General features: G+C 31.0%; 1 protein-coding gene across 1 annotated transcript; it reads right to left on the bottom strand.

The window, feature by feature from the left end:
* Nucleotides 1-18760: 18760 nt before the first annotated feature.
* LOC143221352 (histone-lysine N-methyltransferase SETMAR-like) lies at nt 18761-19222 on the bottom strand. Its single transcript, XM_076446823.1, has one exon. The coding sequence runs from the start codon at nt 19220-19222 to the stop codon at nt 18761-18763; it is 462 nt and encodes a 153-aa protein (XP_076302938.1).
* Nucleotides 19223-19502: the final 280 nt, after the last annotated feature.

Raw genomic sequence — 19502 nt, 5'->3', positions numbered from 1 at the left:
AATGTGCACGACTTCTTTAAAGTAGGTGGAAGTTCGATAATCAATTACCCAAAAACTGATAGCATCAGCGAAATAGGGGTAAACACGCTCCAGGACGTAGCTTAACGTTGTGATAGCAGTAGCCGGTATTTCACTAATCTAAGATAACGGTTCTCAACTTTCTTCTCTCGCCATTATCATCCAACCAATATATGTAATCGTGGCACACTGCAGACAGTGTATATTCGTTATAGCGTAACTTACTATATATAATTTGAAAATGTGATACATTTTGATTCAATTTGCACACTAGCTGGAAATATTTAACGTACCACCAGTGGTACACATACTATAGGTTGAGAGTCGCTGACCGGAGAGATTAAACGTGCTCGTTATTTCTTACAATAGATACAATTTCAATGAAAATTCAATGTTTTCAATTAATTATTATTTAATTCACCAGACTACATAAGGTGTCGAATTCTGTATTATCAATGAATTAGGGAAAAGAAATATCAATATTCGCGTAATTTGAGAAACTATTAGGTTGTTCGGAAAGTCATTTTGTTTTTTCTAACAGAGAACCTAATTGTATTTTTTCACAACCAACTTCACACTTAAATCGTATAAAAAAAAACGAAATGACTTTCCGAACAACCCAATATAATTCGAATGATTTTTATTGGTGGATTGCATAGAAAAGGTTTAGTAATTTAGTTGTATACTGATGATTTCGTAATTACACAATCTATAGTATACCAATGAAACGGCGTAAATAAAAATTATACGTGCTTAGAAATTCTTCGAATTTGACTTAACCTCAAATTTTGTCTTAAGTAGTATGACATTCGTTATAAACTTAGCTTTGATTTTTGATAGTTAGATAATTAATTAAAGAAAGTTTAATCGATTAATGTAAAAAGGGAATTTTTATCATCGGATTTTTTTGCGATTCAAAGTTGATAGAGGTTGTATGATAAAATATTGAATTTGTAATTAAAATTGTACACAGGCATAGGTCCTCCCACGGGGTCAATAAATCCTCCTCGGATACTGAGCTAGCGCAGGGTAAAAGCAAAAGTCGGAAGAATAAATCGAAAGAAAAATGGCCCTTACTGGAGGGACTGACGGTGGACGAGTTGGCTCGTTATCGAAGAAGGCGTGTACAAGGACAACCGAAAGACAATCTTGGACTTTATGTCGAGGCTGAAAGCGAAGATCTGGTGTCCGAATATCGTGAAGCCTTTCGTGCCAGAAGCGAAGAGTTCCTGAAGGTTAGTATTATTAACTTAACTAAATTAGTATTATTATTTTATAAATTAAATCATCTCATAAGTAACACTATTTTAGAAATTATTTTTAATTTTCAATTACAAATGCAAGGTTTGAGAAATTTCACGTGATACACTGATATCTTTCTTTTTATTTTTGAACAATTAACGGAATATTAATTTTCTAGATATCTACGGTGTTCCAAATTTAAAGTCATATTTTTGTTTATAATTTTGTAACAAACGATTAAACAAATTATGTTTGCATAATATTTTTTTCTCGTCTAAACCCATGGAATGTAGTGGATAGAATTTGGTACGTTAAATCTGGGACACCTTTTATGGTTTTGTAACACCTTTTAATTTTCGATCCATTATAATTAAACTTTCCATTAGTGTTCGTACGAGTGTCGAGAAACTGGGCTCGGAAATTGAGGGTTAAATATAAATTATAATATAAATTTTGATAACACATAACGTATATTAAAATTTAGTAATATTTTATATATAATAAATTATTATCTAAATTTTATCTTAATTAAACATTAATAAATCTAACATTTTCTCTTGACCATTAATATATTAATATAATCGTTTGAAAGAACCGCACCTTATTCTTCAATAACTTTTTCGAAAATATATTGTCTGTCACTTTCAAAAAATTAACCTAATGTTAATTTTAAGAAATTGATATCGTTATAGTTTTTATCGTTTGAAGAAAGTTTTTATATTCTCCAATTATTATTTTGTTCGTGTAATGAAATATCGCAATGAAAAATAATCTTGTAATTTATCGATATTACCCGTTTATCTGTTAAAAATGCATGTAACGTGTGTAACTATGTGTTACAAAATGCAATAGTAATAGCTTCATTTTATTTCGAAACTTCATAATAAATAATTCTCTTAGAGTTAAGCAATTTTGATTTTACCATGTCACTGAAGTTCGTACGAATTGTTCCATTTATAACAACTTGAATGGCTGTCATACTAGATGTTCGAGCTACTATAACTATGATTCTAAGCACTGATACTTGTCTAACTATCTCTACAATACTTAATTCTTAATTCTAAATAGGAATCCTGTCTAGTCGTCGAGAAAGATATTTTAATTAACTACAATTTTTTATCACTTAGAAATTACAAATGGTTTATTTGGTACTAATTGTAAGCCAAATTATTATTTATAGCCTATTATTATATTGCACTATATTATTATATAGCAATATACCATAAATAAATGAAAATTAATAAATTTTTTCAATAGAAAGAAAATTACTATATTCACATAATTCGAATTGTTGCTTACATTAGCATTCACTATTAAATCATTCAGTAATTCTTAGAACTAAATTCACAATTTGTTGTCAGTATTGATGGAATTTTCAAAAGTCACCTGCATAAATAATCATTCAGGCATTATTCCAAAATGTGGACACTAATGTAATATAATTATAATATAATAAATAACATTTTTTAATATTTATTTTGATTCCTTTCTAATCGGAGTTCAAAACTTATCAGAAACTTAAAAATGTTTCCCTTTCTTTTAATTTACTATTTTGCTTTGAAATTTAAAATTTAAATTAGTCATGATTATAAAATACACATAGAATTCCTCACATTATACCTTTATAATTTTTACTTATATACTCTATATTTCGATCAAATATTTTTGCAGAAATAACAATTGGATTACAATCATTTTTCGTGAAACTTTAATAATTTAAATAATTTAACTTTAATAATTGACTATGAATACGTGTCATATTGAAGATCGTATACAAATAAAAAAAAATTATAAAAATTTATTTCATAAATATTTAATCAAAATACAGAGTATACAAGCCAAAATTGTAAAGCTATCCTTACCAGCCTTTTTCACCGATTGAAGTTGGACCCAAGGGTTGGCAACAAGGGTTGGCACGTGCAAGTACGTTGTCTACCCTCATCTCAAAGATACTCGAACCCGTCACAAACTTTATAGCGCCCAACCCTCTCCCTTATTTTCCCTTCGTCTGTTAAAGGAGTATTCTTGTAATCCGATCAATAAACATGAATTTCTTTGGGATTTCTTTTCTATGGAAACCATGATGCATACATTTTGGAATGCAGTGTCCGCGCTCAAATTTATTTATACTTAAAGAATATTGCCAATTTTGTTTAACAAAATCATTGAAAATTATGAAAATTATATAAAATTAGCATTAGGTAAATCATGATTTCAAAAACGGGCTCGAATGGCTGACATGATTCCGGACCATCTGGTTATATGATACGAAGAAACTAAAAAGTATCTTAATTAGTATAAATACGGTTGTAACATGAATCATTTCGAAATTTCGAAAATTAAAGAAATGAAGTTTAAATATTGATTTTCCTTGCGCTTTTCGTCCTTTGGGCGCTAAAGAAGAATAGAAAGAAACGTGAAATTTTGAAATCCGTAGTTTACGCGATAAAGGTACATCCGGTGAAGATCTCCTCGAAATTTCAAGTCGATAAAACACGAAATATCTCGTCAGCCAATTCAAAAAGTATAGTTTTGATAAAAGTACGTACAATGCCTATACAATCCACACTTCAAATATATACAACTTTACTAAATTTACGAATTCAAACAAATCCTTTTACGTAGACATTTTCGAAAGCGTATACTTTGAGAAAATAAAAAAAACTGATTTTGTTAAGTCAGATTACAAGAACAATACCCTTTTGAGCGCTCTTTCTTTCAGAATCGAAATATTCGAAAAAGTTTTTTGATGTTATCATGTGACTTTCTGCACCAGAATCGACAATTTCTTTCACGAATTTTTCTTTTCAATCACGAATTTCTCTTTTCTTTGTTCTTTTCAATCGCGAATTTCTTTTTTCTTTCTTCTTTTCAATCATGAATTACTCTTTTCTTTGTTCTTTGCAATCACGAATTTCTCTCTTTGTTCTTCGCTGCTCAGCATGTTTCTTCAACTTTCGAAGTAGCGACATAAAGACAATAGTCACTTAAGAGCTATATAGCTATATAGCTTTGTTGGGTTTTTCCTTTTTGCTCTTTCATGTCTTATACTTCATGCATTCATTCTTGAAAAAATAACAATTCCTCTTGGCCTACGTAGTTCTCTTATGCTTGAATTCTGTCTTCATTGCTGCCTCAGTTTCTTGGAAGTCATTTCTTAACTCCTCTCGCCTTTTATACTCGTCTATAAGCTTTCCTTTGACGAGATTCAACGAGATTTCATTTTCTAATACCGTTAAAAGAGTTCCATCGCTACCGTGAAGTTGTTTGGTAGATGCTGTCCAAGGGCTGCTAACTTTTTGAAGTAACGCTCTTCCATACCAATATTGCCTTTTAGAAGAGTTCGGCACAAATGCTTTAATAAAAACAGCTTGGTTGTTAAAGTGGCCTTTTCGGCGGCTTATTTTTAAATTTTGATGACCAATCGAAATTATTTAAAAGCACAAATAATTATAATTATGGATGGAAACTCTCATTTAGCTTTTGAGATAAGAACGAGCCTTCTAACTGTTTTAGTTTTTGCATGATCTTTTATTTTAACCAAAAATCGCGTTTTTTTTTTAAACTCATATTATTCGAAAACTAAGGTTGGTCGAGCAATTTTATTTCCGGATTCAGGTAAACTCTACAAGAGTTGCTAAATGATTATTACAGGTCTAAGAAAAATTTAACCCTATGCGGTCCTATATCAAGTGTGACTCGACATCGGGAAATTGTTTTTTCAAGAGATACACAGTTAAAAATTAGAAAGAAAAACAATAGTGTGAATAAAAATGACATTTAATCGAATTTGTTTTTTCCTTTATTTATTTAAATTGCACTACTTTTTTAGTCGAAGAAAATTCAAAATAAAAAATTTAAAAGGGTTAAGGGCTACTGGTAACAAAATTGAAATATAATTCGGACCGCAAAGGGTTAAAATTGGTAACAATAGGTCAATAAAATTTGGTAACAAAATTGAAATAAAATTGTCAAGAATTGTAGTTCATAACTTCATACACAATAATTGTCACCGTCCAATTTCTGAATTGTGAAATGTCCACTTCCACTATTTACCATCTTTTCTTTACTCTTCAAAAAACTGTACGAACAAAAAAAGAAAAACATTGAAAATTTTCACGTTTTTATCTTTACCACTTTGCATCAATTAAACACTGGACACTATATCAACTTTAATCACAGCTTACATAACCTGTAAGAAACATAATCGTTTTACAAGAAAAAAAGAAAACGAAAATGAAAATCTAGTATGACCACGCCCCTCAGGCCATAATTTTCAGCAGGCCTACATCGGCCCACTATTATTTTTTTCTTTTTCTATTCACAGTCTTTAATAAATATTAGGTCATTGAATTCATCTTGACACAAACTATAATCCTATAACGCCAGAAATACGTGGTGTTGTTTAAAAAAGTCAGTGCCACCTTGACTTTTTAATCTAAAGAACAGTTTTTGATATTATTTAATATCCGATCACGTAGACAACTAGTAACTGACTATCTTTTGTCTGAAACATTTTTTAGTTACATTGTCAGAATTGCCGAGAAAATGGTGACAAAACTTTACAGAAGCAAAAAAGCATGTACACCCTGTATTTGTTTACTCTTTGCTTTTTTGTATATTGTTTCTATACTATATTTCTCTCTTAACACATTGCGTACGGCGCTTTAAAAAAACAAAACTTCTCAAAGACCGCACATTTTATGCGTTCTATAATTATAATTAACAAGTAGAAAACATGTATAAACATATTACTATTATCTATGTGGCATTAAATTCGCATTTAATATATTTCTATATTATTATATGTTTTTTAAACCTTACCTTATATTAAATATATATATATAATTTTTTAAAAGTTTTGGAGTATAATATCTGGTAAAGTACACACCGATATAGAATGCTGCATGACACAATTTCAACAGCTTATAACTACGGATGTTTTTTAAAAAGTTGTTTCCTTACAAATAAAAGCATTTTTATAATATTTTAAAATATAGGATGATAATAGCAACTTTTAATGTACACTTAGTAAGACGATATGCATGGATCTATTGGTTATACTAACAGAGTATTTTTACATGTTAGGCGTGTCAATATCTAGTTTATTTTGAAAATATGTGCGTAAAAATGAAAGAGACCTTATGATCTTAGTAACGCAAATAAGACATTTACTCCAGTTTCTTCTGATTTTTGCTTTGTAAGAAGAATAAAAACGAGAAAACTCGTGATCCGTCTTCAACGTTCGATTTTATAAAAACAATGTGTTAATAAAAATCAATATTGATTTTACCAAAAACAACTGCAAAAACAAAAGATCTAAAGGTAACCATTTTGACTTTCTAATCTTAAGCCGTTTTAAGAGTTTTAATCGTTATTAGATTATTTTGTGCTATTTTTCTATTATTCTTGGCAATTTAGATTGATAGAATCCACGTGAAAGGACCAGTTTCCTTTATATTCTCTAGTCTAACGTTCTTAACTCCTTGACATACAAATAAAATGAAATTCGATGCGAAAGTACCATTTAATTTAGCTGAACTGAACAGTTACATATGTGCAAGCTTAGAAACGGAACATTTTGAAATTTGTATTGCTATATAATATTCAATCAGGTTGATATATAATGTCAAATAAAGAATGTCAAAAAAGATGTCATAGTCTATAGAAGTGAAATGAATGACATCTCCCAAACGTCATTGTATATCAAGGGGTTAATAGCTTTTTTGCCCCAAAAAAAGAGAATAATAAGGCTATTCATATTCTTCGAGATACAAATGGTGTCTGCTCAGACCCATGACCCTGCAAAATTGTCAATCGAAGCTTCGAAAGCCCTGGAAACTCGTACCCCATTCAATAAATACTCTTTCTTGTTGGTGTCAATAAATGTTTTGTATATCTTATCAACGTACAATACAATTTACTATTATAAAAAATAAATACAATGTACTTGGATGTACTGTCTGCTCTTATACGAAAGCGATGACATAGAAGTTTCTATGACTTTGACAATTGCTAAAATTTTGAAATTTCCTGTTAGTCATACATTCCTCAGATACCAAAGAGTCAATAAATAACTCGTCATCCTTTATTCTCGATTACAAATTCGACAAAAAATAAATAATCGTGTATTATCACACAAATAAACACAAATATTCAAACTTTCAATTCAATTCGTTAAGAAGATTCATGCAGAATTTATAATATTGCGTAACACTTTGTTTGCCCATCCAAAATTAAAAAAAAATTCTCCCAATGAATTCTCCATGGAAACCATGATTAGCCTGAATTCTTAAGTAATTAAAACTGTGATGTTTATAGGTTTTATTATCTCACTTCAAGTTTTTAAACTCCAGAAACCCAAAACTGAAGGCAAAATTTTTCAATAATGTTGTCGTTAAAACTGCATACGTTAAAAGTAATATTTTTGTAAATTGGATATCACAATGGATTATAATATTGTTCAGATTATATTTTATAAATCTTGCAATTAGTATATTCTGTACAGTAGTTTCCTACATAGCGAGTTAAATCGAGCGAAATGAACTATTACTACTGTTACTCATATACCTATGGTGAATTGATGATGATCATATGGTGAATTAAAAAATGATGAGGTTTTATTGAAACTTGCAACACAGATAATCAATATATGCATAGGTGCATACATGTATATCCATATCAGTAAATGTATATATCAACGTTAAATAGAATTTAAATAGAATTTACCCCATAATTTGCTAGATATGATCTTTGAAAATTCTTCATTTTTCGAATTATACATAATTATAACCATAGTAATAAGAAGGTATTAGCATGCTATATTACTTTCAATTTTAAGTTTCAATTTTAATCAAAGTTTGTAAACGTGTGAGTTCTACGTGGAGCAATTTTTTATGGACGAGAAAACTTTTTAAAGAAGTCAAATAAACCCTCAAAGTTTCGGTATTTTTTCACGGTATGATTATAACTTTCTTCGGAATTTTTCTCATGATACAGAAATAGAATATTAAAAATTAAATACCTTTCATATAAAAAGATTTGTTATATCTTGTATTACGTATTATGTATTATACGTAATATTACGTGAAAAAGGAGCTTGCTGTGTGTATCGTACAATCTGTTGTGATATACATACCCATAGACTTTCATCCAAATCAAAAAGTTCAAATCGCTATTTTCTGGTTAAGTGAATTTACTTGCAATACAGTTTGTGTAAAATATCTTTTTTACTCAGTGTCTAATTGGAATGATTCACATAATACAATTGTGTCCATAATTATGAAAGTGGTCTAAGTCAAATATTTCTTGTTTTAAGATATTTAATGAATTGCATTTGCATAAATTAAAAAATATTTTTACATTATGCGACCTTTTTATTTAGAATTTAGCCGGTCTTGATTAATGGAAATTTATTATGAACATGAAATTTTGTGTGAATTTCATACGAAAATGTTGTTTTTAAAGCTTAAATTGACTTAGACCATTTTCAAAATTAACTGAATGTCCTATAAATGACTTAAATCAATAAAGAACTATGAGTTTTATTTGAAACAATAAACTTAATGAATTAATTCATGAACTTTTATCAATGATTCTAAAAAAGTGATGCATTTTTATCATTTCGAGTTTTTAAGATTTTCAAAACGTTCCTGAAAAATTGGAGGAATGTATGGTAGTAAACACATAATATCTTTAAGTTTTTCTTCCGATACTAGTCTAATGGTGTTGTATAAAGGAAGTAGCTTAATATTTTCGTATATTTTGGGTCTTCCTCTTTTAGGGGAAAGATCCAAAACGTGGAATTCAGGAGCATCTAAAGTGGTTTTATAGAACATTTTATATAGTTCATTTTTCACGAATCTCATCCATGGTATTTGCAGCCAAGAGACAGATTCGCCTGCGGTATTTTTTCCTCTTCATGTTATTGACTCTTCTAGTGATTTCGTTGAAATAAAATCGGTCTGTAAAATTCGTTTTATGGAAAATGTATTTCTTCTTCTACACTTTTCTATCAGTTCATAATAATGCTCATGGTTGTACAAGTAATTTGCTTTTTTTATTTTCATTTCTATCAAACCAAAATCACGGTCATTCGGTAGAAAGGAATGATCCGATACTAAAAATTTTTTACTTAGACCACTTTCATAATTAACACTAAATGAATTCCATATAATGTTGAAATTACAGCCACCATATAATAGTTCATTTTTGACGATATCGTAAAAATTACATCGAATAAATTTAGTTTAAAACAATATGGTGTAAAATAACTGACAAGCTCATTTTTTGAAAATTTTGACTTAGACCACTCTCATAATTACCGGCACAATTATATGACGCGTATGTATAACAATGGCTACGATATAACGAGGTCGTAAAATTGGTCAGATCCTATTGTTAGAATAAACATGTTCAGTGACAGAAACAAATGATTAACCTCAATCTATACTTTTTTAAAATTTATTAAACCTTTTGATAGTAACGCTGATTATAATCACCCAATCTCTGACGCTTATTGCGTACTACCGGTGACTATAGTCATTCAACGTCTGACACTCGTATGCTATCACATTTATTGCGCCTCTGCATCTCTCTCTCTAATATTTATCGTACTTTCACTGAATAACATAGGATTTGTTGTATTAACACTAGGTTTACGGGACAATTTGACAGATATGTTGCTTCAATTATACGATATTAACAGATTTAATCAATTTATATTAACCCATTTGCATCATTAAGCGGAATAATCCGCAATCAGTAACTGTTGCTTACCTATTTTAAATTTATTTATCACACAACTATGTAAAAGAATAAGTATTCATACTATAACATCGTGTAGAATGATGTTCTTTTAATATATATACAATTTCTGGATCAAATATAAGTAAGAGTTCGTTTGTTGCACTTAATTTCATTTAAAGTCTTGGAAGACTCCCTTCAGAGCGATGATGCAAATGAGTTAAGTCTGTTAATATTGCGATTGTTTTCAAATTAAACCCATCGTTTTTTAAAGAAAACATGTGGTTTTCTTTACCCTAAATCTGACGGGTGTCCGTAGAAATAAGTATACAAAAAACCTCTATAAACCTAGTGTTAAATAAATAAATAAATTTGTAGACGTGATACTTTTAATCGAAAACGAAAATTCGCGTGATCTATCTTTACGACTGTGTGGAAGAAGGTAGTATTACAGTATGACCTGCATTCTCCCTAGGGGCAAACTCCTGAGCTCTACACAGTACTTATCAATTACGAAACTATTCTATAGTTGACAGTTGCTGTCCACATTCAACAAGGAGTTTTCCCCGGAACCTGTCAAGTACGTAATCATGCAATACTTGACAATAGAGCTCTTCACTCTTTAACGATCCACTCTTAACCGATGACATACAGTGAGTCGCAAAATTATTCGTTCAGTGAACAAGGAATTTACGAGTGAAATAAACGAATGAATTTAATATAACAAAACTGTAAATAAAAGTTGAAAAATTATGATTTATAACTGTAGAACGAACGTATTTAAACAATTAAACTCGATATCTAAATATTTAACAGTGAAAAGGTACTTATAGATAATTATAGTAATAAAATATTATGTTTATATTATATTTTATTTTTTGGTATTGCGATATTCCTTCTGAGATACTAAATAACGATTATAAGAAAAGATGCGTGCTACTCTAATTGAAAATTTTCTTCATCTATTTCATAATACTTTGCGATCTACTATTTGTATCGATTTGAAATACCAGCTAAGCATGTTAGGTGTTTTTTAGAATAAAATTGACGAAATAAAAGATATCGAATCTCTCCAGAACTATGAATTTTATCATATCGTATAGATAGGGTACAAGAATTTTCTATACATGAAATATCACATATACGAATTGAGTTTTATAGTACAAGTAACCCTCCTACAGCACGACATCTTACAACACGGTTTTGCTGTAACACGATAGGATAAATTGCAAGACCCTCGTATAATACTGCAATCTGTAACACGGTTTCGCTCTAATACGATAAAAAGATTACGAAAACCTTTGTACAACACTATACTTCGACAGTATTAAATAATACGATTTTTGTTTTGCTTAAAAACTAAATTACCTTAAAATAATGACGGGAAGCAATAACGAACTAAAGTGGTTTAACGTAAGAATATATAAACGAATTATCAAATGTATTAAGATTACATGTTTATATAGAATTAAAAAAAATATTTGTTTTCGTTAAATTTTCGGAACGCAACTCCCTTTTTGTCTCTGGGTCTCATATAACACGGTTTCACGCAACACGGGATTTTCTATGAACCTATCTATCGTGTTATAGGAGAGTTACCTGTATTACATTACAATGAGAAGGTGGAATAATAATACACAGGATCAGTGTTAACTATTTACGTCAACTAACATGAGATAAAATACATATCGACGTGTATAACTTATTCTATCGCTATCTCGGCATCTGCTGTCGGGGACGTAATGTAGTTTAACCTTTAACCCTTTGCACTCGGCTGTCGCATCTCAGGGGACATTAAAGTTTATTAGTTATTAAGAATAGTAATAAAAAAATCGATTAATAACTTGTTTCAGCATAACTTTTTGAGAAATGTATGTTTCTCTGAGGTTTTCTCTGGAAATGGCAGAAGAATCAAGTCAAGATATAGTAAAATTACTAAGATATATAAAAGAGAACACGACCATCCACATCTTCGGCGAACATTATTCCGAGTGCGAAGGATTAATCCCAGACGTGTCGATCTATCATTCACAAAACCATTTCCCAAGGTCCTAATACGAACTACTAGAAAATTTATAAACTTTGTCTAAAATATCGATACCCCGTGGCCTGCACAACGTCTAGGACAAGGGTAGAGGCATTTCTCTTAATACGTTCTCTGCTTTCCGTTCAAGCCATTTGGTATTATCATTGTAAAAAGAAGAATTTTTTTAAAATTCATTGTGCAGTCAATTATGGGCATCTTAACCGACCGCTAGCGTTATCTGTGCGTTTTGTATATTCAAATAAAATTGTCTGCATTCTGTTATTATAGGATAATTATATTTAATAAAATCTTTTATTGTAACGATATTAACGCTAAATTATATTTATTTTATGTATCACAGTGGTTACTACAAATAGGAAATAGTTAATATTTTTTAAAATATGATGTCGTTCATAACAGTCGCCTTTATGTAATGGAACTTCGCAAAATTTGCAAACAAAACATGTTCTACTTCTTTTTTTATGAACTGTACAAACTCTACATTGTCTTTGAGGTTTTAAACTTCGACTTCGAACGGTAAATTTTTCCAAACGATGTTTGGGTCAAAATTTTTATCACGAGTCTGACTCATTAAAGTACGGCAAGGGGTTAATCGGCTACCGGTCGTTAATGTGTTAATACTATTGCTGATACCCTCATTTAATCGTGGAGCATACACGCTTCACGCGGTGTGATAAGCAATTTTTTTTTCACCGTAACAAACGTGATGTCCTTCCATTATCAACGAAACACTCTAATGAAACTGTAGCTATACAGAAAAGGGAGAATATTGTTATAAAACCGAAAATTATTGTGGATTATAATGAAAGGGAAGTCTTATGTAGATATCTCCGATCAAATGGCTTCATCATATTGCAGTCCTCTACGAAAATTAGTAAAGGGGTATAAAAAAAATTGTATTTGAACTTTAACTGAACAAGCTGTAGTGAATTCGTGGATTATATATAACAGTTTTGCAAACCGAAAAATAACAAGCATCGAATTCCGAAAAAATTAGCAATGAATCTGATGTCATGTAATAATAATAATAATTCTCCACGAATTGGACCAAGAAGAAATCGACACGAAATTAAAAAAAAGGAAGGCCACTTTAATTCGATAAGAAGGCGTTGCAAAATTTGTTACGAAAGAAATGTTGAAAATTTAGGTTCTCAATCGACAAGAAACTGTATTGTAAAAATTGCAACATTCTGCGATAGTTGTGTGGATAAACCACACTTATGTTTGCCATGTTTTAACAAAGTTCATCGTAACATCCCTTTGTAATTACATACAAACTTGAATTCAACTAGAATGTCATATTTTAACCCTTTTAGTGCAGGGAGCCGATATATCGGCCCGCGCTTTGTAGCGCTTTACTATTCGCATTGCGGGAGAACTCTATCTCAAAATAAATTTATAATACGTTATAAATGATCTAATTTCATTATGAGAGAATTAAAAAAAATAGTTTTTCGTTTTAACTCTTTGTGGACATTATTATATATGTTGGAAGAGATAATCCGCCCGGCGCTCATCATGTACCTTCGAGTTATCATTTATTTTTGTTATGTAATATTGTTTATCTTGTTACAAAATACATTGGAAATGCAAAGTATATACTTCATAATAATTGGTCCATATAAAATTATGATGAAAAGATGACTTTTTGTATATGCAAATACGTTTTGTAAGAGAGAACTCAACTTTTACTATTTTTATGAACATTTATACCTTTGTAATTTATATAATTTTTAATGAGTAGAGAAAAACTAGTGTCACTGTTTTGTTCTCTATTTCATCCTTAGTTCACTGTTTCTTGAATCATGTAAATATTGTTTTTCGTTTGGTTTTTATGAGCATCTTCCCAAACTCTAGTAAAACTATGAAATTCGGCCGGTTATTCTCGCATAGGCACCTGTTTTTCGCGCGGCACTAAAAGGGTTAAACTGATATAGGCATGATGAAAAAAATTATATGTGAGGATACAACTCGCTTGGCATAATAATGTTCAGCCCGGTATTTGTTAAACTAATTCCTAGAAAAATAAATTTATTGATTTGTCGTGTTATGCGTGTTAAACTATACAATCTTTCCTTGATAATTATAATTTTTGCACTATTTTAACCCTTTGCACTCGAATGGCGACTATCGGTCACCATAAAATTTTAAAGACTCATATTAATTAATATATCAAATTTAAGATAATATAACAATATGCGAAATATCAAAATCAAATAATTCTACGTGTTAATTATCATACGATTCTTTATTTACCTCTCAAAAAAATAATGTCAGTTTTATACTAGAAAATCAGTAAATTTCTACTCTTCTGTAGCTAAAAAATCGCCGAGTGCAAGGGTTAATTATTGTAAGGCATACGCCAGAAACAAAATAATATAGTTGTAAAGCGTGGGACGCATACATTCCACGCGGCCTGAACGAAAAGTCTTCAAAAAAACGGTCTGACATGGAACGTGTTAACCCCTTCCCGTACCATTTAGCTCGACGAAACTTGGGCCCAAGTAGTAAGCGTCAAAACAGACCAGACCAGACTTATGCTCGAGAACAGTCGCAATACGAGCCGAAATGTAAATATCTGTGATACCTGTGATATAGTTAGTTTTACAGGATATTGCTGTTGAGGAAGTGAACTTTAATCCTTTTACTATAGGGTGTCGTTTATAAAAACATCGATATTTAAAATTTCTGATTAGAACAGTATGATTTATAGGTCGCGTTGAGTTTGTTTTTTGATACCATGAAAGGATATGGAAAAGAAACTATAGGATGTCATTTAAAAAAAACATCGATACCTTAAATTTCTTAAGATCGCATGGTCAGAATAGTATGGTTTATAAGTTATTGGGTTTGTCTTTCGATATCATATAAGGATATGGAAAATCTAATCCTGAAACTCTAATCCTTTTACTTTTATAGATCTTATAAATATATAATTATAAATATCTTAAAGATCGTGACTGGCAAAAAATCATTTTGCGAGCTTGGCTCGTGATAATCATGTTTGGACTAAAATCTTCATCACGAGTCAGACTCGTTAAAGTACGGGAAGGGGTTAGCAGGACTCGATCAATTATTAATAATTTGTCATGCTAATTCGATGTTCGAAGATTCATCTTGCATAGAGTTTCTTAGTCGATAGAAGTCTACACATTCCACCACCTCCACCAGAATTTCACTAATTCAAATTCTCCCTGGATATTAACACTTAGCCGACCGATCGGGTAGATCTACCATTTTGACCTGAGGAACGCTTCTTTCTCTATAGAACTTTTTATTTCTATAAAGTACAATATAATTATAATAACATGCACTAATTTTAGAAGTCTTTTATTGCCTATTATTACGGCTCTTTATTTTCGGGATTTCTGAAGGTGCCTCTACCAGCCATAAAATTATTTTATTAGAACACTTAGCTTACGTTATTTATCCGTCATCTTTACTGTCCTTAATTTTCTGACTCTGATTTCCGAAGGTGCCTCTACCAGCCATAAAATTATTTTATTAGAACACTTAGCTTACGTTATTTATCCGTCATCTTTACTGTCCTTAATTTTCTAACTCTGATTTCCGAAGGTGCCTCTACCAGCCATAAAACTATTTTATTAGAACACTTAGCTTACGTTATTTATCCGTCATCTTTACTGTCCTTAATTTTCTGACTCTATTACCTATACTTTTTGAATAACCATTAAAAAATAATTATTATAAACTTTTAATTTCGAGTTTTGTATAAGCAATATGTGAAATTGTTGAACGAAACTGTTACCGTAAGGTATAATTGATCACATAAATAATTTTCGGACGTTTTTCATTTCGAATAGCGAATTTCAGTCCGTGCTACTTCAAAAAAATGAGCGGTGGAAACTGTAGAGATCTCTGCGATGCGTGTGGTCGTTAAAAATCCACGCTATACCTCCAAACAGCAGAACTCTAGAATTGTCATTCAAACATCGATCACCATATCTCACCATGCATTACTCGAGTTGTAAAACATAAGAAAAATTAAGCAGTGGATACAATTTAACACTAGATTTACGGGACCCGCCAGAGTTGCTTCATTTATACGATATTAACAGATTTAATTAACTTATATTAAGTCTGTTAATATTGCGATTGTTTTCAAATTAAACCCATCGGTTGTTTTTTAAAGAAAATATGTGGTTTTCTTTACCCTAAATCTGATGGGTGTCCGTAGAAATAGGTATGCGAAAAAAACCCGTAAACCTAGTGTTAAATCACGTACAATAGCGCAATTTGTTCAGTCAAGGTAATTAATTTCGCTTAGATCAAATCATTCCACGTTTTATAAATAAACGAGATCGAGCAATGGGTCTTACAACATCCTCTTTAAATTCTGAGCTTTGTACTGTATTATACGGTATTTTTATTCTTTTGTACTCGAAATTCGTACTTCTGTCGAATTTAACCATAAGAAATTGGACATTTTACGTAAAAAAGCAAAATCAACTTCTAGATTTTTCCCATGCTTACATGTAACGAAACTACTCACGCAAAATTATCGTCAAAACCATTATATGGTTCTCTTGAAAGCTTATAATCTTTGTAAATAATATCTTTACTTGTATCTTGTACACAGTTAAAATATTTGCAACGAATGAAGTTGATGTGTACATTTTACGAATGATATGTAACATTTTGTCAAAGTAAAACAAAAAACATTACTCGTTTACTTGTTTTTAAAAAACATTACTAGTTTTAATATACACTCGTATAAGAAAATATTCAAAGTTTATATTTGATGTTTTGAAGTAAAATATTTCCATTGAATCGGTCAGAACAACGTAATATACGTATATAGTAAATAGAAAATCTCAAGATTATGTCAATAAAATAATTGGAGAATAATTCAACGATGAATACAATATTTGCAGTACATTTACTACAGGTATACGTTGCTTTATTATCCTTATTGGATCAATAAGGTATTCGAATGCAATATATGATATTATATTAGTTGGAAGAATTAACTGAAAAATTAATGTATTAAAAATAAATTAATTGAAAAGCAAAAAGGTTCAATACACTGCTTCATTTCTATACCAGCCCGAATACGATTTTTCATTGAACATACTAACGCCACCATGATCAATAAATGTACTAAATGTATATATTGTAATACAGATATTACGTGTACTATGTGCATATCCTGTATATATCCTTGCATTATTTTTTAACGTTACTCTTTCAGTTACTCTTGATTTTTTGATATGATATAATCTGATATAATCTATGTTTAATATCAGTATAATCTTCGATTTGTCTATATCTTACATGTTAGAATAATAAGAATAATTATTATATAATAATATAAGAATAATAAGAATAACAAAAAAGAATTTGTAAAATAAGATGAAGATAGGAAAACAGAAAAAAATGTAACAAAATAATATTATAAGCGTGATAGTACTTCTAGCTCCGTTAAAGAATAATTTTCCGATTCATAGATGTACCCCTTACCGTAGGAAAATACCTGGTTGGAGAATAGCAAACGAACCGAGGATCTTCAGACGAAGGATTCAATCGAAGGTGGACAAATTTCCGATGAAGAAAAGATTAAAGAGCAAGAGGAGAAACATACAGAGCTTCCAACAAAAAATAACAAGGTCGAAATAATACAAGTCAATGACGATAAAACGATGGAGACTGAAACTGTGAATTCCAAACTTACAACCCACGCTGATGCTCCTACACGACCTTCTCTAGTCAGAAGGTAAATATTTAATAACATTAACCCTTTCACGAAAAATCTGTGTCAACAATATCGTGCAAATAATACGGCACACGTAGTAAGAAGTATACTACACATTATAAATTAAAAAATCATTCAACGATATATACGACATTTACATTGTATTTAGTGGAGAAATTGATCGTGGTGGCGCTAGTGGGTTAAGCAGCAAATTCACTTAAGGCTGACTTAAAACGCTTACTCGTGAAAGGATTAACGGTTATAGCAAATTTTAATTAAGATTAAATCTTATCTTCAGGAAAGCTTCGTCACTTATTTTCTCCCAAATCACAGAAATAATTATATACTATGACACTGGGTTGTCCGGAAAGTTCGTGCCGATTTTTAGGAAAATTAAAACGCAGCTCATTTAAATATCGGTATACATTTATTAAGTTATATAGGTACCATTCTGTTCCACAACCTTTCTTCATCTTTCATGTAGCTTGAGAATTCCGTCCTTCCAGAACCTCTCAGGTTTTTCGGCAAAAAAATTGTCCAAATGGGTTTTTATCTCGACCAAAGAGTTGAAATTTTTTCCATTAAGGGAATTTTGTAATGATCGGAAACGGTGGAAATCCGAAGGCGCAAGGTCTGGCGAATACGGTGGATGGGGTAAAACATCCCAACCAAACTCCAACAATTTTTGCCGAGTTCTCAAAGACACATGAGGTCGCGCATTGTCCTGATGAAACACGACGCCCTTCTGATTCGCAATTTCTGGACAGTTTTATTCAATTGATGTCTCCAATTTATCTAATTGAGAGCAATACTTTGCCGAATCTATTGTTTCATTATTTGGTAAAAGCTCATAATATAGGATTCCTTTCCAGTCCCACCAGATACAGAGCATTACCTTCTTCGAATAAAGACCGGCTTTTGGGGTGACTAAAGGTGGTTCATCACGCTTTCTCCAGGACCTTTTACGCTGAACATTTTTATAAATTATCCATTTTTCATCCCCCGTCACTAATTGCTTCAGAAATGGCGTCTCCTCGTTTGCGCTTGTAAAGCAAGTCGCAAATGGAGACGCGGTCCAACAGATTTTTCTTCGTTAAATCGTGCGGAACCCATACATCAAGACGGTTTACATAGCCAAGCTTCACAGTATGATCGTGGATAGTTAATTTTGATTTATTTAGCATTCCTGCTAATTGACGTAATGTTGAGCATGGGCTATTCTCGATTTCTGTTCTAATCATATCTTCGTCTGTGGTGGACGGCCTACCTGGACCTTCTTCATCTTCATGGTCGAAATTTCCAGCTTTAAACCGAGCAAACCACTTCCGCACAGTTCTTTCGGCTACAGCATCCTCGCCATAAACAGCGCATATCTTATTTGCCGCTTGTGTGGCATTTTTGCCCATTCGGAAAAAGAAAAGCATTAAATGCCTATAATGCACTTTATTTATCACCATATTCTAAGGCGTACAAAACATAAAAATTAACGAATCGTAACCAAACTTTTTTCCAAATATAGCTGAAGTTATCTCTTTTAGAATATGTACACGTGTCATTTGTTTTCAATAATTGTGATATATTTAGGCAGGTCTCTCACGCTTCCTACCGAAAATCGGCACGAACTTTCCGGACAACCCATTACATGTATATATATATTAGGTTTGGGAAAAAGAAATCCATTATTTTTCCGTGAACTTCAAGACTTTATTTAACATGTTTCGAATTGTCCGATTTAGG

The sequence above is a fragment of the Lasioglossum baleicum genome, unplaced genomic scaffold (assembly GCF_051020765.1).
Source record: "Lasioglossum baleicum unplaced genomic scaffold, iyLasBale1 scaffold2292, whole genome shotgun sequence".
NCBI lineage: Eukaryota > Metazoa > Arthropoda > Insecta > Hymenoptera > Halictidae > Lasioglossum > Lasioglossum baleicum.
This window is presented reverse-complemented; position numbering and strand designations above follow the sequence as displayed.

What these genes read in the sequence shown, in the direction of transcription:
- LOC143221352 (XM_076446823.1), bottom strand. Translation starts at nt 19,222, where the DNA reads ATGGTGATAAATAAAGTGCATTATAGGCATTTAATGCTTTTCTTTTTC.